Raw genomic sequence first — 17,575 nt, 5'->3', positions numbered from 1 at the left:
GGATTACGATGCCGGTTAGCTTTTCCAAGTGTTTCCCATGAATCGGCTTAGATCACTGATGGCTGTAGATCTCTTTGAGAGAGGCGAGGTGATACTGGCAGGAGACCCCGTGCTGGGAAGTTAGGAAGTCCTGGGTTCAAACACCATCCGTCCTGGCTAGTTGACTCTGGCCAAGTCCCTGAATGTCTCAGGGCGAGAAGCCACCCTGAAAGTTGTGGGACAGTCACTGCTCTGCATTTGCAGGCGAATCTTCTCCCTGGGAATTCCTTTGCTAATTAAGTCAGGGGTCACTTTGGAAGGAAAAAAAAGAACTTTGTGAGTAGGTCTCACTCAAATCCAGATAAAATCCAGAATCTTGATCCAAGTTCTTCATTTTTACACAGGATTTCTTTTCCAGCCAGCAGGATTTTCTCCCCACAGTTTCTCCAGGGATGTGTGTACTTGTAAGCATGTGGATGTCTCATTAGAATGTGAGCCCCTTGAGGGCAGGCATCTTTCATTTTTGTATTCTCAGCTTTTATAGTCCTTGCACTCAACAGGTGCTTAATAAATGCTTTTGGCCAATGGATGGAGCTCGGAGGTAACCTAATCTAGGTAATCCAGGAGTCCTAAGTGTTGTTAGCTGCCTGAGCCATGTGACCTGCCCATGTGTCCATTCCCTCACAACCTTCCCTTCCGTTTCCACTCCAGGTCATTGTCTACGTGGAAGATGTCAATGACGAGGTGCCAGTGTTCACCCAGCAGCAGTACAGCCGCCTGGGGCTACGGGAGACCGCAGGTATCGGGACGTCTGTCATTGTTGTCCGGGCCACAGACCGGGACACGGGTGAGTCCTCCTTTCCTTCTCTTCCTCCCTCCAAGGAGAAACCCAACCCACGAGTACTCACCCATCACGAGGCGCACATCGTGAGATTTAATAGGGATAAATGTAAAGTTCAAAAAACAAACTTCCAAACAACAAAGCACCTCCCCAGCTCAGCTGCAGTTCCCACGGAAAAATATTAGTGAACTGAAGTCTCAATGTGAGCCAGAAATGTGACTTGAAAGCCCCAAAAGCCATTCAGACAATAAATCAAATCCCAAAACTTAAAGTAATAAATAATGATGGTGCAATAATGGCTAGTGTTTCCATTGCACTTTAAAGTTGACATCGTATTTTTACAAACATTTTTTCATCTCCTCCGAACTCATAACAAGGTAGGTGCTTTATCCCTGGATTTACAGAAGGGACCACTCCATCTCCGGGGCCCCCAGATTAGGGGGTGGCAGGAGGAAGATTGGAGGGATTTCACCCTGAACCCCTTCAGTCCAGAGTGGGTGGTTGGGAAGGGGGAGGATTCTTTTGTCAATGAGATACACAAACTTCTGCCCTACTTCCAGGGGACGGTGGGCTGGTGATCTACCGCATCCTGTCGGGCTCAGAGGGGAAATTTGAGATTGATGAGAGCACGGGTCTCATCATCACCATTGACTATCTGGACTACGAGACCAAGACAAGCTACCTGATGAACGTGTCAGCCACCGACCAGGCGCCCCCGTTCAACCAGGGCTTCTGTAGCGTCTACATCACTCTCCTCAATGAGCTGGATGAAGCTGTACAGTTTTCTAACGCTTCCTATGAAGCCGCCATCATGGAGAACCTGCCTTGGGGCTCTGAGGTGGTGAGGGTACAAGCGTTCTCCATTGACAACATCAACCCAATAGTCTACAGATTTGACCCTTACACCAGCCCCCAGGCCCGGGCCCTCTTCAAAATCGATTCAGTCACAGTAAGTCAAAGGGCAGGGCAAGGATGGGCATGGGGGGAGGGGTCAGCCAGCCGACGGCCTACTTGCTCCTTTGGCCACTCCCATCTGCATCCTCCCTCTTCCGAACAGGGCGTGATCACTGTCAAGGGCCTGGTGGACAGGGAGAAAGGAGACTTCTATACCCTGACCGTCGTGGCAGATGATGGAGGTCCCAAAGTTGATTCTACTGTGGTAAGTCAATACCTCACCCAGAGGGCTGCAGGGGGCTAGCCTGATTGACCACAGGCAGCCCCTGGGAGTAGTCAAAGTCTGAACAGGAGAGATGAGAAAAAGGAGATGGGTAGTAGTTCAGAGAATGGGCCAAGACTATTCCTAGGGTCTAAGTGGTCTAAAATAGCCTTGGATCCGTACCCTTCCCAGAATTGTCCTGTTCTTCCCAGAACCTTCCCAGTCCTGGACGTAAGTCCCAGTGTGGAATACGCCCTTCTCACAGACCTGGACCAGATTTCCCAAACTCGCACGCACTCTGGATATTAGCATCCAGGCAAGGGGGGAGGGGGTGAGACAACTGAGGGCCTCCTCCTCCGGACATCATCATCCAATCAGACACCCCAGGTTTTTCTGCCCTTTTCCTATTGGTCAATTGAGTATCAATTAAAAAGAGCAACTGAATCAATAACCATTGTATTTTTCTTTTCTTCTTTCCTGCCGACCCCTCTGCAGAAGGTAAGTAGAAGGATGCTCTGGTTTTTTCCCTTTCTGTCTTCTGATGTGTGGACGTTGTCTGTTCTGGGCTCCACGTGAGATTTAGCCATGAGCCTTCTGCTGGCGCTTCTTCTTCCCAGAGAATAATTCCAAGCAAAGATTTCAGCAGCTCTTCACCCCCTTCCCTTCATGTTCTCTGTACTGCTCCTTGCTCCCTTAACCCAACTGGGCCAAACATCTCAAATGCTGATCGTGGTCCTCTTAGTGCCCAGGGCTGTTAAGTCCCATTGGGGGAGGGGGAAGGTAAAAGGGAAGAGAAATAAGGGGATATTGCCCCTAAACATTAGACAAGATTCATACACAAAATGGAAAGCCAGCCATAAGAACAAGCCAAGTGCTGGATTTGTTGACAGAAACGTGCTTTGAGGAGACCTCGGGGAAAGGGGAGTTCACTTTGGGATATAATAGAGCAGACACTTTCAGAATTGCAAAGGAAGCAGGTTGGCACAAGGGGAGACTTCTGGCTTTGGAGCCGAAGAGCCTGAGTTTGAATTCCAGCTTGGACACTGGCGTTCTCCACATAGATTCCCCCCTCCCCATCGGGATTTCTTTGGGTCTCCATTTTCCCATCTATAAAGTAAGGAGGTTGCACTAACTGGCCCCAAGGTCCATTCCGGTTTTAAATCTATGATCCTATCACTTTAATTTGGCTTTGAAGGAAGGGGATGGTTTGGATCGGACTGTTAAGGAAGGAGAAGGGAATGCATAGTCCTAGAAGAGAACTCAGTGGCTGGCCAAGGAGGCTTGGGCTTGGGTTTGGGAGGAGAAACACCAGAAGAAGGAAAAGGAAAAATAGCTACCATTTCTATCATGCTTTAAGGTTTGCAAAACACTTAACAATTATTACTTCATTTGAACCTTAACGATAATCCTGGGAAATACGTGCTATTATTATCCCCATTTTTAAAATGAGATTTAAATAAATATAAAACGAGATAATATTGGGAAAGCATTTAGCAAAGGTACTGGCATGTAGGAGGCATGTGTAAATCTTAATTATTATTATTTTCCTGAGAGTATTTCAGTGACTTTCTTTTCTCTTTCCTTCTTCTGGGCTGTGGGTGCTGTCTGCTCCACATGAGACTTAGCCATGAGCCTTCAACTAGCCCTCCTCCTCCCAGAGGACACTTCTAAGCACCCCTTCCTGATGTCACACAGCTAATGAGATGAGATTCAAACTCAGGTCTGCCTGACTCTAATTTACTGGCCACCTATCTGCCTGGGGATCAGAGGGTCCCGGCCATGGACAATTGTCCATCGTCCGTGTGTGGGTCACATCCCGGGCTGACTCCCTCTGTCCCCCTGCATGGGCTTGGGCAGCTCACTCCCGCCACTCCCCCCCGCTCTGTGGTCAGGGTGCACAGGATGGATAGGCTCATTTTAATATTGGCCTAAGAGAGTCACTGGAAAGGAAAATTTGCTGTGGGAGAACTAACGTATCGTGCATTTCAAAAGCCAGACATAGCTATCTTTAGGCTATTTGCATCACTGCTTCCATCAAGAAAATTGAGAATCATCTGCATCTGGTTGCCCGGCAGAGGTTCCAGTGCAATTCGTGAAGGGACAGGTTGGCTTTGAGCAGCTGTCGGGCCATTTGGTCTGTGCCACGGTAAAGAAACGGGTCCCCCGACCCACCCTTTCCTAAGTGTTTTCTCCCCCCTCATGGGACCACAGAGTTAGAGCTGGAATGGATCTTCAAGGTCATCTGGTCCCCCATTTCATACCTGAGGAACAGGAAGCCCCAGGATTCGTGTCCTCCCCAAGGTCACGCACGCCTCGGCTCTCCTGGACCGTATCTTCTGGGCTGCTGCTGCAGGCTGGCTCGCTCCTGCTCCCCCCGGTGCTTTTGGGGCTCCCCCAGAGGCCCCTAACCCTGAATATCCCGAGGCAGAGATCAGCACACATCCTCCACATTCTAAAATGGAAACCATTCCTCCGTGTCCCTGCTCCTAAGCCCCATCCTCCCAGGCACCTGGGCTCCTCATCTTGGACTCCTTCCCCCTCCCAGCACCCTCATCCAAGTCTCATTGATGTCACCTTGGCAGCATCTTCCCCATTCTCTGGGCTCACAGGGTTGCCGCCATCATAATTCGGGCCCTTTTCAATTCTTACTTGAATTATTGCAATAGCTTCCATTACTTTCTCTCTTACCTGCCAATATCACCTTTCAGAGGTACAGTTTTCATGTCGCTCTATTACTCAAAAACCTTCAATAGCTCCCTATTGTCTTGAGGATAAATTATAAACCCTTCAGAATCCTTGTATTTAAGGACCTCTAAGAGCCAGTTCCAACTTACCTTTCCCTGCCAGTTCCTCCCAAGAATACCATATTCCAGGCCAACTAGACCATGGCTACTCTTCGATTAAAGTGTGATCTCCTGCTCACTGCATTTGCTCTCTCCTCATCCTCTGCCTTGTGGACTATTTCAAGGGTCAGCTCAGGAGCCATTAATGTTCACCATAAAATTCTTTCTGAGTGTAAACACAGCCAACCCAGAAAATTGTCAGAAAAATAGTGAAAAAAACAGGTGAGAGCATAATGAAAACCTAGAGAGACCATCGGGGGAAGAGGGGAAGGAAGGTTTCACTCAGACCAGTCAAGGCGGATGAGCAATGGGCCATCAAGAGAGCGTTGGGGCCTTTGAAAGGAGACGTTTCAGTTGAGTGATGAGGTTGGAGACAGACCACAGAGGGCTAGAAGAGGGTGAGAGGAAAGGAAGGAGAGGAGCCCCTCGTAGACAGCTTCTCAGGGGGGTAGCTACAGGTGGAGGGAGAGATGTGAGACAGTAGTTCTTGGGAACCGGTGGATCAGATGAGGATTTTTGAGGATGGAAGAGACAAGGGTTAGTTTGTAGGCAGAAGGGAAGCAACCAGTAGATCGGTTGGAGATAAATGAGAGAGTAGATAACAGGGGGACAATGTGAGACAGAAGGGGGTCACATTTAAATGTGTGATTTAATATTTGCCTTGGTAAGAAGGGCTACCTCGTGACATGAGATACGGGTGAAAGGGGAGACGGTTACAGAACTCATTTGGATGATGGGGGATGAGGAATGGGGAGAAAAGATTCTCAGCAATATTTTTTCAGAAACAAGATTCTCACCTGAGATGGCGGGGGAAGGGGAGTGTGAAGGGATTAAAAGCATTGGGAGAGCCCCTGAGAATTAGCAAATGACCCTCTATTTACCCAGGGAGAATGGCTCATTATCCCTTTTCAACTAGTTGGACCAAGAAAGAGCTCACTTCAGACATCACTTGCCAAGGGAAGGAACGCTATCCAGTAGCTTCCTATTTAACTTACTTTTCTCAGTAACCAGTTATCAATCCCAGGGGAGGCTCCTTCAGAGCAGGGGCTGCTCTTTTTTTGCCTTTATGGCTTTGTAAGGGCAGGAATCACCGCAAATGCTTGTTGATGGGCTGCTCTAGGACTGCAAGTGAGCAGAGTCCCGGCCAACCTCCCATAGTTACTATGACTGAGGGGATGCCACGGTCTCCCATAGTCACCAGTCCCTGACAATGACCGTGTCCTGGCTAAGCTTCTGTTCTCTTGCTTATGTTGAAGGGACAGAACATTTACAAATACGTGCATTTTGTCTCTTTTCCTGGCCCTTGACCCCGTTCCGGACGCGCGGACCCTCCCCGATCCCTCCCTTCCAGACCCTTTGGCAGGACCCAGTCGGGGGCTCTTTTCTTCCTCTGCCTCCAAACTCTTTCTAACATGGGGAGGGGGGGAGTGTGGGCAGGGGCCTTTTAAAGGCGACACCATTTCCTCTGCTTGGTCTCAGATCAGGAACCTGAAACCACAACTCGATCAACTCTGCCTTTCTACCCTCCCAGGAGCCTCTTCTTCCCCTGCCCTGTCCCTGAGCCGTCGGGCCCGGGAACAGAATTAAACACAAGCTCTCTGAGAGCGGCGGGGACCTGTCAGCTCTGGTCTTTTCAACCCAAGATGCTGAAAAGGGGAAGCGGGGCACCCCTACCCCTGACGTTACCGCTGAAAAGTCAGCCATTCTTCCTCAGGTGCTCTCCTCTCCTCTTCTCACTCCGCCTTCCCTGGCCATCTTCCTACGCCTTCCTAAAGCCTCAGCTCGCTCCCCATGTCCAGAGTCAGAGGACCCCAGTCTGGCCATTGCTCTCTGAAGCTCTGACCGCTAGACAGTCACGAAAAATTAGCATAAACTGCGATAAAAACAACAAGACAGAAAAGGCCTTTCGCCACACCCTCAGAACCACAGAAGCCTTGGGGGACCCAGGACCCCTCCTGCTGGCGTATCAGGCTGCCCAAAATTTCCTGTGTTGTGATGACAGAGCTCTCGGAGGGTGACACTGCCGTGACAGTGAACAAAAAATGAAGTAACATAGTTTGAAGGCCCTTTCATTAGAGTGAAATAATGAAATCAGTTTTCTCATCTGTAAAATTATCTCTGAGGATCATTCTAAAATACTACGGCTAAGTGGGGGTGCGAGCAACTAGATTTGGTTGTGAAGAGATGGAGTAGTTTATCCAGAAAGGGGTGATGGTGAGATGGGTTTAGGTCCTTCAACACCCCCCCCAACACACACTCACACACACTCACACACTCACTCACATACACACTCACACACACACACTCACACATGCTCACTCACACACATACACACACTCACACTCAATACACTCACACACTCACTTACACACTCACACTGACATACACACACACTCATACATGCTCACACACTCACTCACACACTCATACTCATACACTCACACACTCACTTACACACTCACACTGACATACACACATACTCATACATGCTCACACACTCACTTACACACTCATACTCACATACACTCACTTACACACCCACACACATACACACACTCACACATACACACTCACACTCACACACTCGCACACACTCACTTACACACACACACTCACACATACACCCTCACACTCACACACATACTCACATACACTCATACTCACATACACACACTCACACAGACATACACACTCAGACACACACACTCACTTACACACACACACACACACACACACACACACACACACACACACTTCAAGTCCTGAGCTTTTGCATCAGACTAAGTCAGAGTCCCATCCAGAATCCTCGGGAACAGCACAAAACCACGTCCTCCTTTTAAGTGCTCCTGGAAAAGGCACGAAGGCAGGGAGGAGGGGCGTGGGACCATTCATCTCTCTCCCACCCCGGAAGGGTTGGGACCATGTAGAATGAAGGCCGACCCAAAGAGTGAAGGAAAACAATCACAAAGGACCGAAGGGGAACCGAAGCAGGGCACAGCGCTCACATAAGCTGTGGGAAACCCTCGCCCCTTCGCCCCCACCAGTCGTTAGGGACGGGCCCCCAGCAGATCCCGTGTAAAATGGGGGGCAGCCAGGGCAGGAATATCCTGTCAGGTTCGGTGTGCGAGTGTGACCATGGCAACTCGTCACCTGGTTAGCCTGTGGAACACACCTATTCAGCACATTCAGCCACATCACAAGGCCGGAGCTGTTGACTCAAAATGTGCTCATTTGCATGTACTTTGTACATTCCTCGTGCTACATCATATTTACAAGCATGGAAGCCCTCTGTTCTCCCCACCCCCCCCGAATCCCTCAGCTCCCCCTCCCTGCCCCACCGCCCTTAGTCTGCAAACTACGCCTGTGTCCCTCCTGTAAAAACACCTGGCCAGCTAACCCTACCTCTCGGACGGGGGCAGCCCCTCCGCCCCGCCGCGGGCCGAGCCCGGCTTCCAGAGCCCACCTCAGTCCGCATCCCCCGGGGGGGCCGTTGTGGTTTCCCTGAGGGGGCCCTTGGCGGCCCACCTTGGAGGCCTCTGACCACCTTCCCCCACCTTTCCCAGGTCTACATCACGGTGCTGGATGAGAACGACAACAGCCCCCAGTTCGACCCCACCTCCGACTCAGCTGTCAGCGTACCCGAGGACTCCGCCGTGGGCCGACGGGTGGCCGTGGTCACAGCTCGAGACGCTGACATAGGCAGCAATGGGCAGGTAGGGCACGCTGTGCCGCCCAGGTCCCTCCCGGGGCCTGCCCGGTCTGCCAGGGGCCTGCTCAGGGCCTGCCCGGAGCCTGCTCAGCCTTTCTGGGGCCTGCCCAGTCTGCTAGGGGCCTGTTCAGCCTTTCTGGGGCCTGCCCAGCCTCCTCGGGGCCTGCCCAGCCTGCCCAGGGCCTGCCCAGCCTCCTTGGGGCCTGCCCAGTCTGCCAGGGGCCTGCTCAGCCTTTCTGGGGCCTGCCCAGCCTCCTCGGGGCCTGCCCGGGGCCTGCCCAGCCTGCCCAGGGCCTTCCCAGCCTCCTTGGGGCCTGCCCGGTCTGCCAGGGGCCTGCTCAGGGCCTGCCCAAAGCCTGCTCAGCCTTTCCAGGGACTGCCCAGTCTGCCAGGGGCCTGCTCAGCCTTTCTGGGGCCTGCCCAGCCTCCTCGGGGCCTGCCCAGCCTGCCCAGGGCCTGCTCAGCCTTTCTGGGGCAGCATGGACAAGGGAGGGGGTCCGGGCGCTTTCACTGCCCATGAGCAGAGTCCCCTCAAGCTTGGCCCTGGGCCGCAGGCAGAGGAAGCCAGATCCAAGTCTTCCTTCCATCCCTCAGATGCAGAGTTGGGCCCAACAAGGCTCCCCAGGAGGGAGTCCGGGCCCCGGGAGGACCCTCCTCAGTGTTTGCCTCCCGAGGCTGCCGCCCTCCTTGAGCCCTCAGTCACACAGGCTGTAAATCACGCACTGTGCACAAAACGGGAAGCACGCACTTACTCCCAGATCCTCCGAATCCAAATTCAAACGTTCCCTCGGTGTCCGGCTGGCCGGCGCCCGGGGGGCTGTGGGTACCCTTTTTGGCCAGATCTGTTTTCATCTGGGAGCTCCCAGGCTAGAACCAGTGAAGGTCCCAACTTGTCAATGACTGAGCGTCTGAGGGGCACTGAGATGATTACCCACGGACACGGGGCCTCAGAGGCAGGCCCCGAAGCCCAGGCTGGGACCCGCCAGTCGCATCACTTAATGGGCCGGCTGAATGTGGACAAGGCCGTGTCAGCCCCTCGCACTTTATCCATCAAACGACCACACAGCTAATAAACACAGCACCGTGGTCAGCCCCAAAGGGCAAATGGAAAGTGAGACTGACCCTGCCCCGAGAATTACATTTTAATGGGGTGTGGGACCCAGTGTTTTCAGATGAGTTAATTTAAGGTATAAACAATCACTCCATAAGAGTAACACCTGCCTTTCAGAGTAATTGGAAACTAATAAACTCAGGTCATCAAGCTTTCTTTGCAAGTAAGTGCTTGCGAAGAAAATAGTCCCTCCTTCTCTGGGTGAGGTTCCAACTCTTGAACCATCTTGCTTCAGGCAGAACAGAGTGGTGACTTCCACTCAAGTGTGCTTGAACCATTCATCTGCCTGAGAGAACTGATTGTTAAATTTTTCATGTGAGCATTTACGCCTCGGAAAACATCAAACCGTTATAAGGCGGTATTTGCTTTGTTGTTATTCTATTTGTTATCTATATTTAAGAAAGTGGTGGAGAAAATCTTTTTAATGCTGATTAAATTTAAAAGTATGTCGTGTGCGTTTCTGGGGTTTTTAGAGAGCTGGTTGTTAAACATTTGCCAGCATACCCCCTGCTCTCTCACTCCTCCCACTTTCCCACCTTAAGAGCCCCTCTTCTTTCCTTGGCAGGTGTCTTTCTACCTGGCCTCGGGGAACATCGGTGGGGCCTTTGAAATCCTCACCACCAATGACTCCATTGGTGAGGTGTTTGTGGCCAGGCCCCTGGATAGAGAAGAACTGGACCACTATATTCTCAAGGTAAGTCGCATCTGCCCATCTCCCCTGAGAGTTCTGACTCGCTAGAGCAAAGCTCATTACCCTGGAGCACTTGGATGACGGCCACATGCTCCATTCCACGATGGTTCCCAGACTTCATCGGGAGTCAGATCTGTGTCAAAGTCTCAATTCTGCCCCTTAATTCCTACGTAAACCTCCTTCGCTACAAAATGTTGACGTTGATCTAGATGGACGCTTTGGTTCCTTCTAAACCCAGGATCCTGTCATCCACTCTCCCAGCCAGTTTGGTTTTTTCCCATCCGTCAGCGCACCTGGATCGCTATGGATTGCACAAGGCAGGAAGAACACACACAAGCCTTTTGTCTGTATTCTGGCATCCCAGGGAGTTTTCAGAAGGCTCTAGAGTCTCGCTGACTTACCCAACGTACACCTCAGAATCTAGGTCTTTGACTCTGAATTACTCATTATCATTCCGCTGGAGGAGAAAAAGAAGGGCTGGATGGAGAAACCTTCCGTCCAGAACAGGAAACGACCAAGGTTTCTGTGGGAGCCACCGTGAGAGCCAAAGATTGGCTTCTGGTCTGCCCTATCACTAACTCACTGCAGGCCTCGGTTCCCCATCTGAAAACTGAGGAAAATAATACCCACCCTATCTCTAGGAGTGTTATTAGAATGAATATATTCTAATATATTAGATGAGGTATCAGAACATATCTTGAAAAATTGCTCAAGTTGATTTTTCTTTGTAACAGGGACAATTGACAATTTGACAGGGAAGGAAGTGGGAGCAGGAAAAGGCAGCTTAGGAAATGATGGTAATATAAGAATTATGAAGACTTTTTTACATCACATTAACATTTTTAAGAAAGGAAAGGAAGTTAACTGACATACATAAGCAACAACCTAGAACCTAAAATCTCAGAGGGTCATTTGTGACTAAAAAGGGCAAAGTGGCTCGATTATGGTCACATAATGAGGTAAGTGTCAAAAGCAGTTTTTTTGAACATGGATACAAAAGCCAGTGTGGTATTCGCTAAGCCATACAGCTTCTTGTTTAAGAAGGCATACATAAGCAAATTTAAATTGTCCATTGTTATACTGTCTTGTAGCTCTAGGGAACCACCCAGTATTGTTCAGGACAGAGCCGTTCAGGCAAGTCTCCAGAAAGGAATCCCCTGGTTCTCTGGGCCAGGGCCACTGGTTCCAGCTGAGGACTGGTCTCCTCAGGCACCAAACAGAAGGACCTTTCAGAAGCTCTGGCTCTATCAGCTAGCTCCAGGGAATCCAATAAGGACAGGGACCAGAGGTGGGGCCCCTGGACTAGTCAAGCTCAGGAAGTGGAATTTAGGAGCCAGACAAGGGTGGAGGAAAAGAGACAGAGATTGAGACAGAAAGACACATAGGGCAAGAGGGAGACAGGCAGTCAGATAGACACAGAGACAGACAGACAAGCAGAGACACGGAGAAAGACAGGGGCAGTGAGAGAGGGAGGCAGAGAGACAGAAAGACAGAGATAGTGAGAGAGAAGAAGGGAGAGAGACAGACAGAAAGAGACAGAAGGGAGGAAGGGAGGGAGAGAATGAGGAAGTCGGGAAGGATGGAGGGAGGGAGATGTGAGTCAGTGGATTCCCAGCTTCCTTCCTGCAGCCAACCTTTGTCATCGTTAAACTCCACAGCCATAATGTGTTCCTCCTCCTGTGAACCCATGATTACCGCTTTCTTCTCTCTCTCTCCCACAGATTGTGGCAATTGATGGTGGCTCCCCTCCAAGAATGAAGGACCACATCTTGCGGGTCACCATTCTAGACGTCAACGACAATCCTCCGGTCATCGAGAGCCCCTTTGGGTACAACGTCAGTGTGAACGAGGTAAGCTCAGCCTGTGTCGTCAAGGACTCCTGCTTCGTTCCACAACTCCTACCTGAGCACCCAAGGGTCCATCCGGTCATTCATTCAACAATTATTTATTGAGTCTCAACAATGTTCTAAGCATTTCCACCTGCATTCGTTCTTGCAGGTTAATCAGTCAACAAATCAGTCAACAAGCATTTACTTAGCACTTAATAGACAATGCACTAGGATCAGAGAGACATGAGTCCCCTCATAGGAGCATTGGCTGGAAGACTCCAGTATCTAAGAGCTGCCAAGTGAGAGATCCAGGACCAGGAAACATGAATTAAATTTGCAAAGAGATCAATTTGAGCTTGATGTCAGCAAAAACTTCCTAACACTCAGAACTGTTGCTGGATGAGAGGAGGTGCCATGAGAGGTAGCAAGTTCCCCCTCCTTGGATGTTTTCAAACAAATGCTGATGACCCCCTGTGACTGGGATTGGGATATTCCAATTAAAATGAATTTTTTTCTCAATAGTATTTTATTTTTCCAAATACATGTAAAGATAGTTTTCAACATTCATTTTTGTAAAATTTTGTATTCCAAATTGTGTGTCTCTCTCCCTCCCTCTCCTCCCCTCTCCAAAACAGCAAGCAATCCGATATAGGTGGAATATGTGCTATCCTTTTAAACATATTTCCATAATTATGTTGTGCAGGAAAAAATCAGAGCAAGAGGGAAAAAAACCCCAAGAAAGAAAAAACAAACAAAAAGGTGAAAACACTTATCCCAGATCCACATTCAGTTTCCATAGTTCTCTCTCTGGATGTGACTGGCACGAAAATGATTTTCTTAAAATGCACTTGTGATAATGTCACCGATCCCCACACTCAACATGTTCTAGTGGCTCACTATTGTCTCTAGGATCAAAGAAATTCCCTGAGTGGCATTCAAAGCTCTCACAGCATTTTACTCCCTTCCTTGTGCCCCAGCCACACTGACCTACTCACTGGCTCCACCTACAAATTGGAGAAGCTAGATTTCCCATCTCCATGCCTCAGAACTATACTTCTTTCCCATCTCTGTCCTGCCTTATCTCTGCTTTCCTTCAGAATCCCCACCTTCTTCATGAAGACTTCTCTGATTCCCCCACATCTTTTAAGAAACTCTCTCTCAACTACATTATATTTGTTTTCTATATATTCTATACATACTTGTGTGTAAGTATTGTCTCTCCCAAGAGAATTAAAGCTCCTTGAGGGCAGGAACTATTTCACTTTTGTCGCTGTATTCTCATCACTTAACACAGTTCCTGGGACATAATTGATACTTAATAATTGCTTGTTAATTGATTGATGGATGACTCATAGACATGAAAGAATAAATAATAATTAAAGCATAGAGTAAGTGCTAGATGAAGACCATGGAGAAGTCCACTACCTTTCTTCCAAGAGCCAGGAGACACGTTTCACTGTCAGTCCTCCGCAGTCATAGTTGGGAACCTCATGGATCAGTTTTCAATGTCATCTCCCCATATGATGATATGGTCATCATTTTCTCGACTCTATTTGTTCTGCACCAGTTTATAAAAGTTTTTCCAAGTTTCTCTGAATTCCTTATGCTCACGGTTCTTCTGGCACAAAAATATCCTGTAACATTCGTGTACCCCGTCCGGTTTGGCCATGCTCCCTTTCTTTTCCTCCTGTCGGTCCCCAAGGACTGGAAAAGAGCCCCGTCCCATCTACACGGCCAGGGAGCCAGTATCCAAAGAAAGAGATTTTTTGTGCAATCCCAAGAACCTCTGCCTGGGATTTTGTTGGGCCGACATTCTTAGCAGGTCCATTTCTGTGAGTAATGGTAAGGAAGGTGTAGAATCAGACATTATGAAGGTCACTAGGTGATGAGGATCTCAAGAACGGATCCTCAGCCTTGGCCGTCACGCCCTATTTTTGGATCGGGCGTAAGCTCCTTTTTGTTGCCTTTTTCACAGAACGTGGGTGGAGGCACTGCTGTGGTTCAGGTGGTAGCCACTGACAGGGATATTGGAATCAATAGTGTCCTGTCCTACTACATCACCGGCGGAAACGAGGACATGACCTTCCGAATGGACCGGGTCACTGGAGAGATCGCCACGCGGCCCTCTCCCCCAGATCGAGAACGCCAGAGCTTCTACCACTTGGTGGTCACCGTGGAGGATGAGGGCACCCCAACGCTCTCGGTAAGTAAGGGGGAGAGCCTCCCCAAGGAGGGAGGCTAAAAGGAAGGGAGGGCCTTTTGTGGCTGGGCAGCGGGAATTCTCTCCGAGGACCAACGAGAGCACGAGGGCAGAGCGTCAGCGAATGGAAGCCGGACGCTCTTGTGGGGGTGAGTCTCCATATACCCATGTTTCTCATGTTTTCCTTCGACGAATGTTTATGTAGCGCTTCTGCTGAGTGCAAGGGGGGACAATAATGAGCTACTGCGCCGTTTCTCCTGATCCTAACTGGCTCTGCTGATAGTAATTCCATCCCTCAAATCACCAGTGGTTGGTTTGTTCTGACATTCTTGGAGCTCTCACCCAGAGGAGTCGGGGGCTTAGAAAGGGATGATAGGACCCAAGTAAAGAAGGAGCTTGAGGCCATCTAAATTAACTCCTTCATATACAGAGAGGGAAACTGGGGTTCACAGAAGTAATGGGGCTCGTCCTAGAGCCCCCAGCACCAGGCTAAGCCTTGAAGATTCAAAAGATGAAAAACCATGGCACACGTACCCTCACGGAGTTTACGGTCTATTAGGAGAAATGGAGTAGTTAAAATGCCCACAAATCTCGCCAAATCAAAATAGGATAAGTTCGTGCTGGCAGAGGAAAGACATAAGAAATTCAAGGAGGGAGAGAGCGCTCCTAATAGAAAGTGAGCCTCGGGAACTGGGGAAAGTTTCCTTGAGGATGTAGCCCCTCTTGCTGGGAAGGACTGCAACAGATGGGGATGTGGGGGACTCCATTGTTGACATGAGAAACTACATATATCTATACGCAAAACTGGAAGAAGACAAGGTGAAACTGGGAAAGAATAACTAGGACAGTTTGGCTGGAATATATGGGAATAGGAAGAAAAGTAGCACAAAATGAGAAGCCCAGATTTGATTTTTTTTGACAGACATTGGAATGTTTGCCATTCTTCTTTGCCATTTCTTCTCCAGTCCATTTTACAAATGAAGAAACTGAGGCAAACAGGATTAAATGGCCTGCCCAGGATCACAGATTCTGAGTCAGATTTGAACTCACAAAGATTACTTGGGCAATATTCCTAATAAAACCTACTAGACTTTACAGCAGGTGTGAGATGAGAAATAGCACTAGGAGGATCAGACTGAGGAGGAGGGTATTTTTTGAGGGGAGATTGTTCATTTTATCTTTTTTTGAATGGCCCTGAATCTCACTGAGTAGACCCTTATAGTCTTTCAGGCCTCTTGTAACTAACACAATGTCATCCACTAATGTGAACATCTGGAGAATGTCATCAATGGGGAATCTCTCTTCCATTGAGGAGTTGGCAGGACGTCCTTCATGGCACTAGCAAACACATTTAGTAAACATCTGTCTCCTTGTTTTATGCCTTTCTGGATATGGATCTCCAGCAGATTGTTGAATGAAGTTATCTTTGCAGTCCCATCTGTCACGGAATCCTGTATGGTTTTAATGTGTGCAAGGGAGACACCTTGTTGGAAAAAAGCCTCCACGAGCACCTTGAGAGCATTTTGTTCTGTCGAGACATATTGGTGGGGATTTTTCGTTTTGTTTTGTTTTCAACAAATAATAGACACAGAAGTATTTGCATTTTTTTAATTCCTATCAACTGTGCAACAGTAAAAATGGGATCTACCAGAGAAAGTGATAATTTTCATGGAGGATATGCTCAATGGGTACTCGACTATTATCCCACAGACTTTGTAGGAATGAGAAAGTTATTATGTGGCTTGACCATTACTGATATCTTGTTGGCTCCTTTTTTTTTTTTTTTTTTGCTAATAGTCTTTTCTGTGATTTTTTTCCTTTTTTTTTTTTTTTTTTTTTTTTTGGCATCTCATTTTGAAAACTGATCCTTAAGTGCATTTAAAATCGTGATGCTTCTAACACAGCTTCTTTCTATGTTGTTGATGTTGAGGAATTTCAGTTGCGTCCATCTCTCTGATTCCATTTTGGGATTTTCTTGGCAAAAATATCAGCTTGTTATTTCCTTATCCTTCTCCTATTACAGATGAAGAAAATAAGATAAACAATGACTTGCCCAGGGTCACAGAGATAATAAGTGCCTGAAGCTGGATTGAACTCAGGACTTCCTGCCTCCTGGCTCAGTGCTCTTTCTTCTGTATATATTCAGCCAAATCTACCTACTTTTCTTTTTATGTATATCCAGACCACTTTTTCACATGATACACAGTACATGGGATACTGAGGTAGAAGAGTCCAGTTATGATGGCCATAGATAAGAACAGGTCAAACTTGAAATGTTGGAAGATCTATTGCATTTCACAGCTATTTGTTGCCTTCATTCACCTACAAATGCTCTAGGGAACATTTGGATCTCATGATGAATTCTCTGCAGATTCAGTTTCCCTTTGGATTTTTGCTGGTTTGTGAAATGATTCTAGTTATAATATTTTATTACCATCCTCCTTGGACGTGGTGCAGAAAATAAATGTTATACTTTTCAGGGGACATCACTGTGGGCTGCAGTGATCAGTAAAGGCTTCAGGGAGGACATAGAAATTGAACTAAGCCTTAAAGAAGAGATAAGGTTCTCCAGCCCAGATCTCTTAAGTGACTCTTCTTCAGAGGCCATAATACCTGGGCAGATAGTCCTATCAGAGGCCAGTTCTTATGTTCTTGTATTCCCACTTTTCCATCATAAGCCTTGGTCTCCCTTTCATGGAACCATAAAGTGTGAGTCTTAGAAGGGGTCTTAGAGATCACTTAGCTCACCCCCACTACCAACCACAACCTATTTAAATAAATTATTCAAAGACACATGATTAATAGAAGGCAGGGCTAGGCCTTGAACCCTACAATAAATCAATAAACTTTTACATCTATAAGACATTGTACTGGGATAGGAGAGAGAATAATTAAGTTTGAGGAGCTCACATTGTTCCATGACGGTGAGTTAGAACATATACACAGCTAAGCAAATACAGAGTTGATACAAATACAAAATAATTTCATAAGGAAAGGAGAGAGAACTAATACTTGGGATTAACAACAAAGCTCCCAGGTGGGAAGATAGCAAATGAGCTGGAGAAAATTATTGAGTCTTAAAAGGTAAAGACCATAGCAATGTGAATCCAGGAATGGGAGGCCACCTGTGTGGACATGCAGAAGCAATAGCTGGAAAGCTGAATATATCTGAACAAGTAGGAAGCTACTATGGCTGAGATGGAGAGTGTACAAAGA

At 48.1% G+C, this 17,575-nt stretch overlaps 1 protein-coding gene across 1 annotated transcript in view; it reads left to right on the top strand.

The window, feature by feature from the left end:
• Positions 1–17,575, top strand: part of LOC127546965 (cadherin-23-like) — an 85,132-nt gene that overhangs the window by 10,807 nt on the left and 56,750 nt on the right. Inside the window, exons 3-9 of the mRNA XM_051973837.1 lie at positions 691–826; positions 1,381–1,769; positions 1,878–1,979; positions 8,383–8,532; positions 10,205–10,333; positions 12,052–12,180; positions 14,135–14,362. Of these exons, the coding sequence (XP_051829797.1) occupies positions 691–826; positions 1,381–1,769; positions 1,878–1,979; positions 8,383–8,532; positions 10,205–10,333; positions 12,052–12,180; positions 14,135–14,362 (1,263 nt within the window). The remainder of the gene's footprint in view (positions 1–690; positions 827–1,380; positions 1,770–1,877; positions 1,980–8,382; positions 8,533–10,204; positions 10,334–12,051; positions 12,181–14,134; positions 14,363–17,575) is intronic.

This window comes from Antechinus flavipes, chromosome 2, assembly GCF_016432865.1.
Source record: "Antechinus flavipes isolate AdamAnt ecotype Samford, QLD, Australia chromosome 2, AdamAnt_v2, whole genome shotgun sequence".
Taxonomy (NCBI): Eukaryota; Metazoa; Chordata; class Mammalia; order Dasyuromorphia; family Dasyuridae; genus Antechinus; species Antechinus flavipes.
This window is presented reverse-complemented; position numbering and strand designations above follow the sequence as displayed.